Genomic DNA, 16521 nt, shown 5'->3' with positions numbered 1-16521 from the left:
ACGATTCCTGTGAGTGTATTACAAATATTGATATAAAACAATGACATTCAAAAATAATAGCTACCTGCACACATCAGCACCACAGCCACTGTGTAAAGCAAGGTGTCACAATCCATGTTTTATTGTTTCTTTTTATGTTTATTGATCTGGCACCTTTCTTAATCAGAATCTATGAGGACATATTCCTCTGATTAACTAAAAATATGTATATGCACTGTATACTCTCTGGCCTAAATGTTAATATGAACATTTTAAATGCAGATGGCATAGATGGCATAGACTCATCCCAGTTTTAATATTGCCCAGCAGTTTCTTCAAGCATATATTTCTCATCTCTTTCTTGAAATAAAATTTTAGAAATGGATCTTAAGAACCCTGTTTACTTTGTCAAAAAAAAAAAAACTTCACAATACTAAAAAACTTAAAGCACTTTCATAAATAGGGAAACAGCATCTTTTAACATTTTATTGTTCACCTGCGAAAATATATATAATATATATTACATGTACAGAGGAGCCCCACAGCTTGAGTCAGAGAAAGCTAACAGAAAGGCACATATGAAAGCAAGTCTTTTCATACAATATTCAGTTAAGCAAACATTCAGGCCATGGCAAGAGACAATTAGGACAAGGAAAATATAGCACGCCTGTGTTCATGACTCCAAAGAGCTAACTCAGAGGCAACTCTCAGGTCTGCCAAGAATGGAAGTCATCTTGGGAGAAAATATCACATCTACTTAATAAGGCTGTCAGACCATCAGAGAATATACTGAAATCTGGACAGAGATACCAGGGCAAGTTAAGCCAATGCTTAACTTGACAGCTACTTTATTCTTCTCCCCTTTTATTTTAAGACCTGAGGCCTTTGCTGATTAAAAGAAGCAAATAACAGGGCTGACCATGGCCCTGCAGAATTTTGGTCAGTTACACAACAGAAGTTTGTAACAGACTAAGTATTTTCAAAAGCTTGTAAACACTGTGATGATGGTGAGGAAAGCATAGAAAGAACATTTGCTATTTCTCTCTCATTGAAAAAATAGAGGCATAGATCTTTGGCTTGCCACATGTGGTATCTCTATCCTGACGTTTACCCAAAATGGTAAAAATAGAGGCACAATTCGTGGAATGATGAGGTCATTCCTATCAGACACCAGCAAAGGTACCTACTAGGATTTAGCACAGCCAGAGCAGCTGGCAACCTTGGTTGATGTGAGATGGGGCTTCACCACGTCCGGCTCAATAGACTCCATTAGGTCACACTCATTTGCAAGTATGTGTTTCACCAGGCATCTGGAGGCTTCATCAATGTTTATATTTTCCTATGAGGGAAAAAATAAAACAGCTTTTCTTATTCAATACTCTGAAGTAATGCTAGAACAGATACTTATATGTGACAATTTTATTTAAATATTCCTTCCTATATGATACATATGCATCCCCCTTCTGTTCCCCTCACTTACTTGTTCCTTCAAAGAACTTTACTGTTCAGTTCCTCACAAAAGAAGTATTTATTTTGCTGTGTCATATAGGAGGAATGGTGTTTGGTGAATTTACTTAGTAGGTTAAATTTCAGTTAGAGGGCAATTTTCATATTTTCACATTTTCACACACTCAAACTATAATAATATTGTGGAAGAAACATAAACCTTTAATCTGAGTTAGATTTATAATTGCCCTCTGCCACATACTACTTTTGTGACCTTGATATAAAATAAGAATGATAAGACATATTTTATAGTATTCATTAATGGTTTGACAGATATTTCTGGGTCTCTGTCCTCTAGTTAAATGGGGAAGAGTACACTGTTCTGACTTCTTTGAACTTAGCCATGGACATGTGACTTGTTGGGCATCAAAATGTGAGAAGTAATGTGTGTCACTTTCATATAGGAGCAATAAGAGCCAGTGCTCAATTTCCTATGTTTTTTCTCTCTCTTTCTTCCTGTGGAAGCACAGCAAATGGAAACTCTTTTGGATAAGGTCTGTGAGTGAGATCAAGTAGAAGCAAGTACCCCAATCAGCCCATGCTGTGTAGTGTGCATGAGAATGATGATCTTGCTATTTTAACCTACTGAGATTTGGGGTTATTACTCCAAATAAACCATGGCATTATCTAGACATTCCAGATGGATATAACGCTTCAAAGAAAAAAGTAAAATTGGAAATATAAGTTTAGGTTCAAAAATGAAATAAACTTGAATTTGGAAAAAATATGGAGCAAACATTTGGATCTAAAATATATCAGTAGTGTAAGTTAAACTGCTTTTTTTCATCCTGTTCAGAAACCTGAGAAACACAGAATATATACTACCAGTGTACTAAAATAAATATCTCTGCTTAGGTAAAAAGTAAAGATCTCCAGTAAAGTTAAATTTGATTGTTTTTAATCATAATTTGTAGAACTTCTCTAATGTATTTCTTCATATTTAATGTAAAGAGACAAGGCTTTTTCATTGTTAAAATGTTTTACTACAGAACCTTGTTGTCCAGTCTGAAGTGGAAGTACTTATCCCTGATTTTTGCACGTATGTCAAAGTTGTTGATATATTTTGAGATCATTGAATGAAGTCATATTACTTGGAAAATATAAGAAGATGTGTTGGCTTTCATACGACATCCACGACTAATGACCTTAGCTGTAAATGTTCATTAGTAGGTTCCCCATCCTTCAAGCCCAAAACTGAGTTCACCAGCAATGAAAGCTTAAGGTAACTTTGGAGTTCCAGACAAATAGCCTGATTATTTATCTCACCTTTAAAGAGCCTTAAAAAAAATGTTTCCCAGGGTTTCTAAATCCAAAACACAAGGTAAAGGCATGGTTGCTTTTTTGCTTATTATATTATTGTTGTTGCTTTTTACCAGACCAGTCTTTCTTTCTCTAAGTCTCCTTTTCCCCAACTATAAAATGGTCTTGATGATATCACTTACCTAGTAAAAATTTGCTTCCCTTGACAGAGTGTAGCAGACATTATTGCTTTCATAATGTGAACTTGCTAGGGAGTCCAATAGTAAATAAGTAATCTTATTTAATCCCATTTAAAATCCTTTATGATAAAGATCGATAAAGATTAGGTTTTTTGTCCGCATGGATTTTGTTATTATTGTTGGGGTAGTGGTGGGGATGGCATTTCTTCCTTCAGCCCAAGTATCTTCCTCACTCTATGAAATCCAGTCCTTAGAGAATGGCAATGCTTCTGCCCCATCCCCTGTTGGACAACTTCCTGTGCCTTAAAGTCATGGCCTGTGCTTAGCATGTCTTCTGTCACTGTTCTTCTTCCTAGTATCATGTCCAAGGGTCACACCTGAACTCCCTGTTCCCAGGCCACCAACTGACCTAGGCAGGGCCTTGCTCTTTGGAACGGACCCAGCTCAACACTTTGCTCCGGAGCCCTGCCACTTGCTTTGTGACTGAGTGGAAGCCTGTCCAATGGTCCTTTACTGTCTCCCATTCAGTAAGGTAAAAAGGGGTCTCCTCACCCAGCCTTCCAGGCCTTGGGTTTAAGGGCCACCACATCTCATTAAAGAAGCCCTATTTGGATGGCTTTAACGTACTTGCCCGGTCATTCATAAGCCAATACTTTGATTCCCATTTAGCTATTGCTTGTGTGTTGGAGAAGGAGGCAACAAAATTACACCCCAAATACCAAACATGAGATATTACCATATCTCATGTAAACATTTACAAACAAGAAAGCTTATCTGTAAGGGGTTAAGAGGCTTCCCCAGGATCACACAGCAAGTGGGCTAGGAGGCCAGAGCTTACGTGGGGTCTTTCTGACATCAAAGCCCAGCTTTTGCTAAGCTGCATTCCTTTTCCAGATTGTTCAGGAAACCAGGAACAATCACAAATAAAAGTCAGTTCTTTAGTGTTACACCCAGTAAGTGTTAAATAATGCTAGTTTCTTTCTCTTCCATATGTTATAATAAAAACATGTTTATATGACAGGAAAACAATTTTAAACATTAGAAAGGACCCTTCTTCATATATGATGAAAGTGAGATTTGCCAGTCGTGTTTTTTAAACCTCCACTCATATATTAACATGCCAGTTAAATAGGTTTTCTTTCATTAATGTGCAAATTGACAAAATCTGATGAGGATAAGTCAATGCTAGTGTGGGAAAATCAATGAAAATCCATTATCATTATGAGAAAAAGAACTAAAATCTAAGCTCAAATTAGTGGCAACTTAGCAGGGTCATTTTAGTGAAAATATAAGATAACGCTGTTTAAATTGTGTGTGAGTTTTAATACACCGAGTAAAGTCTAGATGGTATTAGGCCCAGGAGAGTGGACCATGAAGGATGGGCTCTAGAGAAAGGGAACAGGCAGAGGCAAGTAGTGTCTGCTTATAGACTGCATGTACAAAGAGCAGCAGTTCATGGTGACTGAGTCAGGTTCATTCATCCAATTAATAGTATGTAGATTTCCACTAAGTACTAGGCATACAAATATACAGATTATACATCTCATTCCTGATGGAGCTTACCCACTAGCAGGGTTTGTGTAAATAGCAAAAGTATAAAAAGGCTGGAAAGGGCATCAGGGTGCCAGATCACTGTAGAGCCTTGAATACTAAATTTGCAAAGTGGAGCCATTGAGGTTTTTTGCAGGTGAAACGTTAGTAATCACAATAGTATAAAAGTCCATTACTAGACAAGCCTGTACCGGTCCTTAGCACTTTAACAGCTAACCTATCAATAACTATTTAGTGAATACCTAATACACGTGTACCTAGGTGCTGGCTGTCATGGCATACCTATTTCAGATTAGAAATTGTAAGAGAAAGCCAGGAAGAACCACAAACGCTTTCAACTTTATTTACCACAGGCACACTACAAAAAGGCAAGGGGTATAGTGTTTAGAGTACAGGCCTGGGGACAAACTCTTATCTTAGTTCCCTTACTTCCTGGTTGCATGACCTCAGGAAAGTTACTTTAACCACTTCATGCCTCAGTTTCCTCATCTGTAAAAGAGAATTAAAAATTTACCTCACAAATGTTTGTAAGTTAATATATATTAATACTTGAAACATGAAATACTTAGAACAGTGAAAGGCATACAGTACACATTCAATAAATATTATCTATCTATTCTCCTCATACAAGTTAACCATCAGAAGAACACAATGTGTGTGTGTTTTCCATTCCTTCATTTTGCAGGTGAGGATACTGAGCTTCAGAAAGGGAAAGTGATTGGCCCCAAGTCACACACTAGTAATTGGGATGGCCAGCTGTGAGCTCAGGGAGAAAAATAAATACTAATATTTACCACATGTTTACTACAAAAGGCAAGATGTATACTGTTTAAAGCACTAGCTTGAAGCCAAATCCTTATCTCAGCTCCCCCCCAAAATATTTCCCAAAATAAATAAAGGAATAGAATGGGCAGAGCACCTGGTTCCGACATGCAAGGTAGGTGCATGCAACCAGGAATCAGGCAAGACTGATTTGTATTACTGGCACACTTCGAACCATTTCTGGTCTTTCTGACTTTCTATATGCCAATGAGGTCACAGCCAAAGGGCCTAGGCTAGGAGAAGAAATAACATTATAGAACAAACCTCCCTCTCCCCTTTAACCCAAGGTCAGCATGGATAATCAGGCCCTGCCTGATAGAATTGCAGGTTCAGACCCTTTGGGCAATTAGATTGCAATATAATTGATCGAGCTACTTGGCATCCAAATAGACACAGTCAAGTCCACATTTTCTGGGTAATTGTATGGAAACAGAGTTGCCGGCATTAGTGAAAAACACTAGATAGAATTTTGTATTTGCATTTATTATAGGGAGTAGTCACAACATTTCCAGGGGCATCTTTTGCTAGAAAGGAAATGTATATACTCTGACTTCCAGGACATGTAAAATTGGAATGGATCTCACTGTGATTTATTTCTATATCTGCAGGATGACAAGATGGTCTACTGTGCTGTTTTAAGGTAATGCGTGTTCTTCTTTGTGCCACTGCTCAGAATCTTTCATTTATACTGATAAGCAAGTCTCAGAAACAGGCTAAAATTCCTAACAAAGAATTTTACTAAAAACAAACGGAGTTAATTAAGCAGGTGCTTTGTTTATTAAATAATGCTCACATCCAATATTCACAAACATCTGTTGGAAAGTTAATGGTCATATTTTAAAGGTAAGAGAGCTAGAAAAAAGCTTAAGTAACTTATCCAGAGCAGAACATTATCTTAGCCAATCTGTCATTTCAATCAAGACTATCCCAATTCCAGTTCCCATCCTACTCTCCATACATACATTACAGTGTAGCCTAGGAATAAAATAGATCCTAGAATATTATGTATAAATTATAACTTCTCAATCTTGGCTGTATATTCATATCCCTTGTAGAGTTAAAACAAATATGTTACCAGGGCCCTCGTTCCAGACATTGATCTAATTGGTCTGACATGGAGCCCCAGCATGAGCATTAAAAAAAAAAAATTCCCAGTTAGGCACTGTGATGGGATCCATACTCCTAACCTCTGCCTCACACAATATTCCCATATAACAAATCTGCACATGTACCCTTGTATCTAAAAGTTGAAATTTAAACACATTTAATTTAAAAAATACAATTGTTCATAATTTTTTAAAAAGATTCTCCACTTAAAAATGTGCAGCCAATTTTGAGACACACTCATATAATTAAGAATGTCTTTAAAGACACTGTCCTTTTTATTCCAATTGTAAACTTTCTGGAAATATGATTTCATATAATCACTCTAAGCCACAGTGATTTTGATCTTTCAGTGGAGGAAGGCACATAAACTAACCATCAGAGGTCCTGGGTACTTGTCAGTTTTTTAATTAGCTCTTCAGAACATCTGTCTTGTGGCAAAGTATTTAATATTTGGCCCCCAGCACCAGAGAGCCAAAAACAAAAAGAAAACCCTAGCAGAAAATTTTCACATCTGCCTAGTTAGAAGCTGGCAAAGAATTCATCCTCCCATAATCTTTCCAAATACATCAACCTCAAACAAAACACCAACTGTACCCGAGACTCCAAGGTTAGGGCATTAAATTCCTCAGCCCTGTGAAATTTTAATTAGAGCAGATGGCCTGCTGGATAATAACACCACTGTAAAAAGTATTACACAAAACAGGGGTTTAAAAATCCTTTCTCTGAGAAGATATAGCACTTGTTTATTGAGCCACATAAGTGGCAAAGATTTTGCTAGCTTTCTGTTAATTGTCATTAATACCTAACATGGGTGCTAGTGTAGTGGACACCTGTATTTTTGTCTGTTAAGCACTTCTGTCCTCCCTCGTCCCTCATATCAACCTCCCATTTCCTTTGGGTACCTGCTTTCCCCCACTGCAATCATGAGCTTCTACTGGGGCTCCCCTAAACTGACCTTATGTTTCAGACACTATTTTCAGAATATGGCATTTCACGTAATCACCACAATAACTCCGAGGTGGGAGCTCTGCTCTCCTTTAACAGATGACAAAAGTGAAGTCCAGAGAAGCTAAATGATGTGTGCAAGGTCTCAGGGATAGGAAAGGTCAGAAACTGGCTTCTGCCTGTATTTTCTCTTTATCTTCTCCTTGCTATCTTCTTAGAGTCTATGGCCTACATTTTCTTAGTGCCCAAGCCAATGTTTATTTGAATCCAAAACCCACAGTTTTGCACTTTGCCATGGTATCTCCATGAAGAGAAGGCATACACGGTCAGTGTGACACAGAGAAGCCAGGTCTCAGTGATGCCCTGTTGTATGAAAGTTACCAGAGTTTGGTCTAACAGGCATTGGGAAGGACAGACTGAGCCATATTATCACTTATTTTAACACAGGACAGAGTCACATTGTCAGCATGGAGAAATGGGGTATAGAGAAAAGTTTACAAAGGCAGCTCCAAAGATTGTGTCCCTCTGACAATGCGTCCCTCATCCCCACCATGGCCTTACTTCAGCCTCTGTCCTTTATTCTTTAGGTACCAAAGTGTATTTCAAATTTTTCGTGCCTTCTTTCTGTAGCTCTAGGGCCTTATACCTTCTAGGTCTCCCCGCTTACATACCAAGAGCTCACCCTCCCATCATCCTAGCCACCTCTGTTGCTCTGTTTCAGCCGTGAAACATCCCCAAGCTCACAGAGAATCACCAAATGTTAAAGAGGAAGGGAACTTAGGTATCACTAATTCGTCCTGCTTTCTCTGACACAAGAGGAAATTAAGGCAAAGAGAGGGAAAGTGACCTGCCTAGCATCACACAGGCTGCTGAACCTCACAGGGAACATGCTATTATAGAATGCACCTCACCTCTTAGCTCTGGCTGCCTGCATACCTCCTTGTTTCTGGAAATATCTCTACTGAATAGCCTTTTCTTAGCACTGCGAAACGTTATCTTTAGTATTCCCCGGTACTTCGTACCCACCTCCATTGACACCACTGTATCCTAACTGCCTGTTGCCTGTGTCCTTGAAAACAAGGATTATATTTTATTATATTTGTATTCCTAGATCCAAGCACAGTGCCTAATGCATGTGAGGTATCTAAACAATAATATTACCAAAAATAACTGATGCCTATGGATAACTTATTACTAAGTTTTGTACCACAAAACCAGGTGAGGAAACAGAGGTATGGAGAAATTAAATAACTTTCCCAGGGTCACACAGGCAGCAAGTCAAACTTTTGGCACCGGGTTTTGCAGCCCATGTTCAGACACTCATAATTCAATCCCTGAAAGTTCCACAACTGTCAAATAGCAAAGCCAGACTCAAGAACAGAGCCCCTGCTCTTAACCCACTGCTCCCTACAAATGTTTGTTGAAGGAATGAGGACCCAAGTTTTCTAAGTTTTTGACTACTGCTTCTTTCTAAATTGCAAAAGTTATGAACAAACCATCCACAATGTGTTACATGTGACCCACAGTTATTAATTGATCCATTTATTTATTTATTTTTATGCGTAAATGTCTGTAAATGTGCATTTCTGTTAAGTTCCTGGCCCCTGAAAATAATCTGAGTTCAACATCCTTGCCTTTTCTGCACTAGACCCCAAAACCTTAATACTAGGCAGATACAGTTCTTGAGTCTTTTTGACAGTTTATTATTCCTGAGATACATTTTCCAAATCCAATATATAATGTATGACTTACCACTAATTGCCATTAAGAACCAAGATATTCATAGATATTGCCTCTATTAACATTTTGTTTTTAATTCAGTGAGTTTTTAATTGTTCTCACTGTGAGTCTTTTACTGAAACAGTGCTGGGGTACCCAATAATCAGTCTTGAAAAGAAAGAATAAAGATAAGCATGAAGACTATTGTTTAGCCAGACTTAACAAATCCTATTCATGAAATACAGCAGCCTTTAGTTAAAATACTTTCTCATTAATCAGCTTGAAACGATAAATGGTCAACCAGATACAAAATATTAATTGTAATAATTGCTAACAATTATCAAACACTTTATTATTGAACACTTAGGCACCATGCCATGTATGTTACATACATGATCTCATTTAACCCTTACTACACCCTGAGAGGTGGATAAACTATTAACTCTGTTTTACAGATGAGGAGACTGAGACACATATAGGTTAAACTACTTAGCCACGGTATTTCCTAGACTTATTCAATTCAAAGTGTTATTTATTGAGGGCTATCTATGGTAGAAATGACAGAAATTGTGTTTCACAATTTACTTTTATGATAATTAAATGCTTTTATTCTGGTACCTCTGTGTGCCAAGACTGAGGAATGAGACTGAAACATCGTTGTCCTAAGACACAGTAGAATAAAATGGAAAGAGAAAGCATGTTGGAGTCAAGCTTTAAAACTTGGTTTTTACCACTTACTGTTAAACAAAGGACAAGTGAAAAGCCTGAGCCTTTACTCCTTAATTTAAAAATGAGGCCAATCATCACTATATTTCATGAGATTCTTGTTAGAGTTAAATGATATACACAGATGAAATACCTAAACATTACATAGTTGGTCCTCCAATGAATACAATCTCCTGCCTCCTTCTTCTTCTTCATTCAGGTCATTCTTCAGTGATACCTCCCATGGAAAATCGCCCCTGAGTCCCCCAGGCTGAGCAGGAATCTCTCTATTCTGGCACTTATCACTGGTCAGTATGTAATGCTTTGTTTGTGTATCCTCTACTGGACTGGGAGCTTCCAGGAGTTTCATTGCCCCATCCTGGTGTCTAGCACAGTGCCTACAAACAGTAGGCACTCAGAAGACATACAGACTAAGCGAATGACTGATGAATAAATGAATGAACAAGGACTTTGGAAGAGTGACAAGTTCAGCTTTCACTGAAAATAATTTTAGATGTGGGTGATTTCTGCAGAAAGTAAAAAAGAAAACATGTTCACAAGAAAATTTACTTTACAGGTCCAGCTGCCTGTCCTTATTTTGCTTTCCACTTATTATTTGATACCATTCCTTTAGGTGAAATGGAAGGAAGACTGAATAAACCAGTTTATAAAAGTTGAGCTGAACTACTGTAGGCTTTGCAGGAAAGCAGATATAGGTTGGAGTCTTAATTTTGTTCTTTTAAAAATGTTCTTTATATTCTGTTGCTCCACAAGTGATTTCAGTGCTATTTAATAACTAAATGTACTTAGGCAAAATATTTAATTTTCTTTGGCCTTACCTATAAGGCAGAGATAATACCCATATGGCAGAATTATGAGAATTAGGAATATTTTACTAGGGGCAAAGGTAGAAGTTGAGTAATATGTATTTTTGTGACTACATAGTACATATAATTATTTTAACATCATCTTCCTCACTGAAGAACTTTTATGGATAAGAGCCAATTCTAGCTTAAAAAATTCATTTCTCTCTCAAACTAGAGAGTTAATTTTTTTCTTATATATGATTCTTATGCCCTAGCCCTTAACTCTTTAGTAGAGAGTTTGAAGCTCTTGCTTCTCCAGATAGCATAAATGAAACTATTTCTGCCAGCATTGTTAGAATAATGTTACCTTGGGTGAAAACAAATAGGAAGAAGAACTATGTGTAAAAATGGATGTGTTGGTAAAGCTAAAGAAATTAATATTTTAGTCACTTTCTTATTTGGAGTGTCAATGATACCAGCTAACTACCAAAATGCTGGCCTCAACCATAGAACCTGTCGACCCAACCCTCACAAATTCCTGAGGTCTAACTCCTAAATTCCATAGTCAGATAACAACTCATTCTTAGCCTGGGTAACCTCCCTGAGGCAGCACTTAGAATATGTTATATAATTTTCTACTTTCAGATATGGAATAAAACATTATTTTTCTTCATTCCACAAACTTGTAATTGAAAATTAAAAAGAGGAGATACATCAATTTGAAGCTCTTATGTAATAGTTGAAATATCATGTAACTAGATGCAATAATTTATTATTCAGCAAGTGATCACTGAGCATTTTTCATGGACCAGGCACTATTCATCAAAGGCTTTACACTCCATGCTTTAATTTGCTATGCAGTCAGTTATGTGATTGTCTTGTTAGTCCAGGGCTCTTCAACTTCTGCTCAGAGATGATGATGGACATGACATGCTCTCTTCACACAGTCACTGTAACATTTTACCCCAGTTCATGTCCTGTGTAGTCTTCTCTCTGATCACATGCCTTTAGTTTCTTCTCTCTCATTACAATCATCCTCCATATTCCTTCCAGATTGTCTCTTAACTACTCCTATTAAAGTGTAAGTGTAATTACATTCATACTTCATCCAAAAAATACCTTGTGGGCTCACATTACCTACTCAGAATGAGTTCAGACCACAAAACTGACGCCCAACCAACATGGCTAAAACTGAACTCCCCTGTTTCATCTCTACTAGACTGCAACTGAACTAGACCATAAACCCTTCCCTCAATGTGTTCTTTGCTTGAGTTAGTCTTATTCCCATCTCTATCTGTAGATCCCCTGCCCCTCCAGAACAAACATAACTTTTTTGGAAGTATTTAGCTGCCAGCATCTAACTGACTGACATTCTGCTTTGAATTTCTGGATGAAGTTCAATTACATCCTCTAGCTTCAGAATTGTCTGGTATCTTGAATTTTTATTATTTGTCTCTATTTATTTAATGTGAAGGGAAAAGGTGCCATAGAAAGACTCAGAACTATCTCAGCTCTGCCAATTGCCACTCGTGTAACCTCCAGGAAGTCACCATAACCTCTCTCTCAGCCTGTTTATCTATAATCTATGATGAAAATAATGCTAACTTCATGAGGTTATTGAGGATGTGGATAAAGTGAGAGGAGATAAATGAAAGAACTTAGCAATAGTGCTGGCATGCAACAGGCACTGAAAATAAAACACCTGGAAAACAATACAACACTGCCCAAGTATTATTGTTAAGTCATATATGAGACTGGAGGGGCAAACAAACTTCTTCATTAGAGTAAAGTATTTCAAAGTGGGTTCTAATGTTTCATAGGATGCTTTGGGAAAAAAGTCATCTATGGTTAAATGATTTCAGATGTTAAGTTAAAAATAATACAAAAGTGTTTCTTAATCATAGGATTTCTCAGAGTCTTTTAGAAGATCATGGAATGTGCCATGTGTTCAATTTTTTTATATTAAACAGAAAAACAGTTTCTCATTCTGAGTTGGAAGGCATGAGGAGAACTAAACCACCATAATGAACTGGGAGCAGAGGGGAAAGGTGTGTATGAATTATGTGTGAATGGAAATAAGGCAGATTCAAGTTGGGATGGGAGAACAGACTTTCTGTTTCTTCCTCCCATCTCAAAGAAGGGAACGATTGTGCAGTAGTCATAAAGTTACCTGACTACAGAATTCTTATCTAATAGTATATCTCAGAGGGCTAGTCTTCCTCTTCACACAGTTTGACAACTACTGATCTGGAAATGGTGGTGGTATATGTGGGAGTGGTTGAGGGTAGAGAGGTTTGTGGATAGAGACATTCATTAACCGATTTTGTATAACCCTGTGTGTTTTTTATACCCTCACCTAAGTAGTGCTACCCCCATTTTTACATTTCTCTATTTTTCCTGAGACTAGCCCAAAATGAAATACATGTGTTTTTTAAAATATGATTTTAACAGAGTAGATGATATAACGCAAAGTTGGAAACAATGGATCTGATTGGTTATGATAAGGTATTATCCTCTCTGACAGACCAATGCTCCCCAATCCAGAACCCTAGCAAGGTAGGGTTAGCTCCATCTCCTAGGTGGCTCCTAACAGTCCCCTATAGTATCTACGGTCACATACATGTACAATTGCTTTTTAAAATTTACCTTCTCTCTAGATAATAAACTTCTTGAGAGCAGAAGTGACACACACTTGGAGTGTCTCTCTTGACAGCAGCTATCATAGAGTGTTGGCATGTAGTGCTGACAATGTAATTTATGAATGAACTGTTCTGTAAAAGGGAAAGAAAAATGAGCTGATTCAAATTTAAAAAGCACAAAAGAAATTGTGATTTCTCTATGCCGATATCCATTACATTGAATCTCTTTATACATAGGATAGCTTAGGACAGGGAATTAGGAGACTTGAGTCTTAGGCCCTGATGTTGCTACAAATTATCTTGGTCACTATGGGCAGGTCAAGTCCTCTCTCTGGCATCCGTTTCACCAGCTGTGAAGGGAGATAATTTATATTCTCCCTTTTTCCAAACAGAATTGAAGGTGACTCCTGAGACTATCTCAAGCTCTTGACTAATGTAGTTAAACTTGTGGGAGAGCTGAGAATAATTCTCCCTTAATGGGAAAGATTTCTCAAATTGAGAGTTTAAATATAAGGCATTTGTTAAACAATCATTATCTAGAGCAAGTGCGCTCTATCAACTTGATTAGCCATAAGTTATTGGTTGCAAAAATCAGAAACCCATTGAATCACCTAGGCCATCTGGAGGGTAGTTCCCAGGAATAACAGAATTGCTGAAAGACTCTGGCTACTCCAGGAACTTTAGAAAATAAAATTAATCTCCCAAATACCATCAGATCACCTTAATTTTTCCTATCTGCCCTCAGGTTTTCACAAATAAAGAAGTTCAGAGCTTCTGGGTTCATATGCTCATAGTTTTGCCACTAAAGAGAAAAGGCTTCCTACCCTTAACTTCAGTTAGAGAAATCTGGAGGAAGGACTCTGATGACTTTAGCTTCAGGCACATGTTCATACTCAAGACAAGAACAACTCCAAGTCCCAGAGACAGTGGTACCACAAGTGGATTCACTTGGATCATGTGGACACTATTGGTCAGTTACTGTGACTTGAGAGACACAGTATGTAGAAGTGGCAACTTCTACTGGGAAAACTTGTAGCGGGAGAGGAAGAGGAATGGTTGGCAGGAGGAGCTCAAACCTGGCATGGCTCAATGATTTTGAATCTGGAAACCCTCAGTTGTATTTACTGTATCACTATATGGACAGTTGTATATCTATACCAATGTAGATGTATGCATTTACATTTTAGATAAACATAAGCAATGCATAATTTTAAAAAGGAATAGAAAATATTTTTCCATAAACTTACACATTATCAAACAGAGCAAATCTAGTGGCACCTGAGTGCCTTAACATATACAGAATAAGTAGACAATTGAGGCTATTATATTGGACATGCAAAAAAGCAAGATAAGGAAAGTAGAGTTGAAACATAAATGACCTGAAGAAAGGCACCTCTCATCAGAAAGGTATAAAGTAGTTGCTCAATAAATTTGAGAGAAAAGAAAAGGAAAAAGAAATAAAGGAAATTTCTTATCGTTTAAGAACTGGCTGGGCATGGTGGCTCACACCTATAATCCCAACACTTTGGGAGACTGAGGTGAACGGACCACTTGAGGTCAGGAGTTTGAGATCAGCCTGGCCAACATGGTGAAACTCTTATCTCTACTAAAAATACAAAAATTAGCTGGGCATGGTGGCATGTACGTGTAATCCTAGCTATTCAGGAGGCCAAGGCACGAGAATTGCTTGAACCCAGGAGGTGGAGGAATTGCAGTGAGCCGAGATCACACCACTAAACTCCAGTCTGGGCGACAGAGTGAGACTCAATCTCAAAAAAACAAAAACAAAAACAAAAAAGAACTAGCCCCAGTTCTGATTTTGTGGTTGTTTTTATGGAATCCACTGATGCAAATAGATTCAAAAAGACAATACCTTTGCCAGAGTAAAGATGTTTTTGCTTCAACTGTGAACTTTAAAAATGTTAATTTTGTTGCTGAGAACCACTTATGATATATTACATGCTTCCTTGCATTATAAAACATTATTCAGAAGACAATATGGCTCTTCTCACACATCCTGGGTACCTTTTATTTTTTTCTCTTTTGCCTCTAGTTGTTATTATGTATATGTAATTATAGGTCTATAACTAATGAGCCAATTCTATAAGCTGACATTTTAAGGACAAATATGGCTTAAAATGAATAAGATGGAGTTATTTTTCATAAACACATACACACATATTTATTTTTTTTTTTTTTTTTTTTTTTTTTTTTTTTTTTTTTGAGATGGAGTCTCGCTCTGTCGCCCAGGCTGGAGTGCAGTGGCCAGACCTCAACTCACTGCAAGCTCCGCCTCCCGGGTTTACGCCATTCTCCTGCCTCAGCCTCCCGAGTAGCTGGGACTACAGGCGCCCGCCACCTCGCCCGGCTAGTTTTTTGTATTTTTTTTAGTAGAGACGGGGTTTCACCGTGTTAGCCAGGATGGTCTCAATCTCCTGACCTCGTGATCTGCCCGTCTTGGCCTCCCAAAGTGCTGGGATTACAGGCTTGAGCCACCGCGCCCGTCCACACATATTTCTTATAGAATGAAACAGAACAAAAATATTGACAGTTAAATGAATTAGTGGTTTGATCACAAATAATTTTAATCTTATATTTTATAATTGTGATCCTTTCTAAGTTCTCTATAACGTGCATATGCAATTCTAATATTCATATTCAAAGGTGTGGAATAAAAAAATAACAGCAATAAATTTTGAACCAAGGATAGCATAGGAAGTTCTAATATCTTTATTTTGCCTTTGAAGCCCAGAAAATAGGAAGGGAGCAGCACATTTGGAAATATTCCAAAAACTGGAAATAGAAATATCTAACAATGAATGGAAAACTATGTAGGTTATTCTCACAGATGGGAAACAGTCCATAAAATTGAGTGTGGAAAATAAATAAGGACAGGAAGCTCAGAAACAGAAATTCTAACTATACAATCATGAGTAATCCAAGGAAGAAGAAAAAGGAAATTCATCTAAAAGAAGCTAGTTTGACTACAGGAACATCTCAGGTAAAATCAAGTTTAAAAATAACATGTACAAAAGACAGAAGGAGAAGGGAAGTGAATGCAGAACAGATTCGAGCAGTGCCTGAACTATCCACATGGGCTCAGGAAGCTAAAATGAAGTTTAAGGAGAAACTTGAAGAAAATAGTAAACGCAGAAAAAGACTGTTTTGGAGTTTATTCAGAGCAAAAGTATTATCACTGAAGAGACGGACTAGCAGTACAAGTCTAGAAGACGACACAGAGAATGGAGACCTGAACACAATAAACTAACTTCATTTTCTTCCATAGTAAGGATTTCAGACTGA

General features: G+C 37.5%; 1 protein-coding gene across 1 annotated transcript in view; it reads right to left on the bottom strand.

The window, feature by feature from the left end:
- Positions 1 to 435: 435 nt before the first annotated feature.
- Positions 436 to 16521, bottom strand: part of RAB38 (RAB38, member RAS oncogene family) — a 61330-nt gene continuing 45244 nt past the window's right edge. Inside the window, exon 3 of the mRNA XM_011984901.1 lies at positions 436 to 1318. Coding sequence (XP_011840291.1) covers positions 1166 to 1318 — 153 coding nt within the window. The 3' untranslated portion in view covers positions 436 to 1165. The remainder of the gene's footprint in view (positions 1319 to 16521) is intronic.

This window comes from Mandrillus leucophaeus, unplaced genomic scaffold (assembly GCF_000951045.1).
Source record: "Mandrillus leucophaeus isolate KB7577 unplaced genomic scaffold, Mleu.le_1.0 Scaffold276, whole genome shotgun sequence".
Classification (NCBI taxonomy): Eukaryota; Metazoa; Chordata; class Mammalia; order Primates; family Cercopithecidae; genus Mandrillus; species Mandrillus leucophaeus.
The sequence above is the reverse complement of the archived record's forward strand: the minus strand, read 5'-3'. Positions and strand labels throughout refer to the sequence as shown.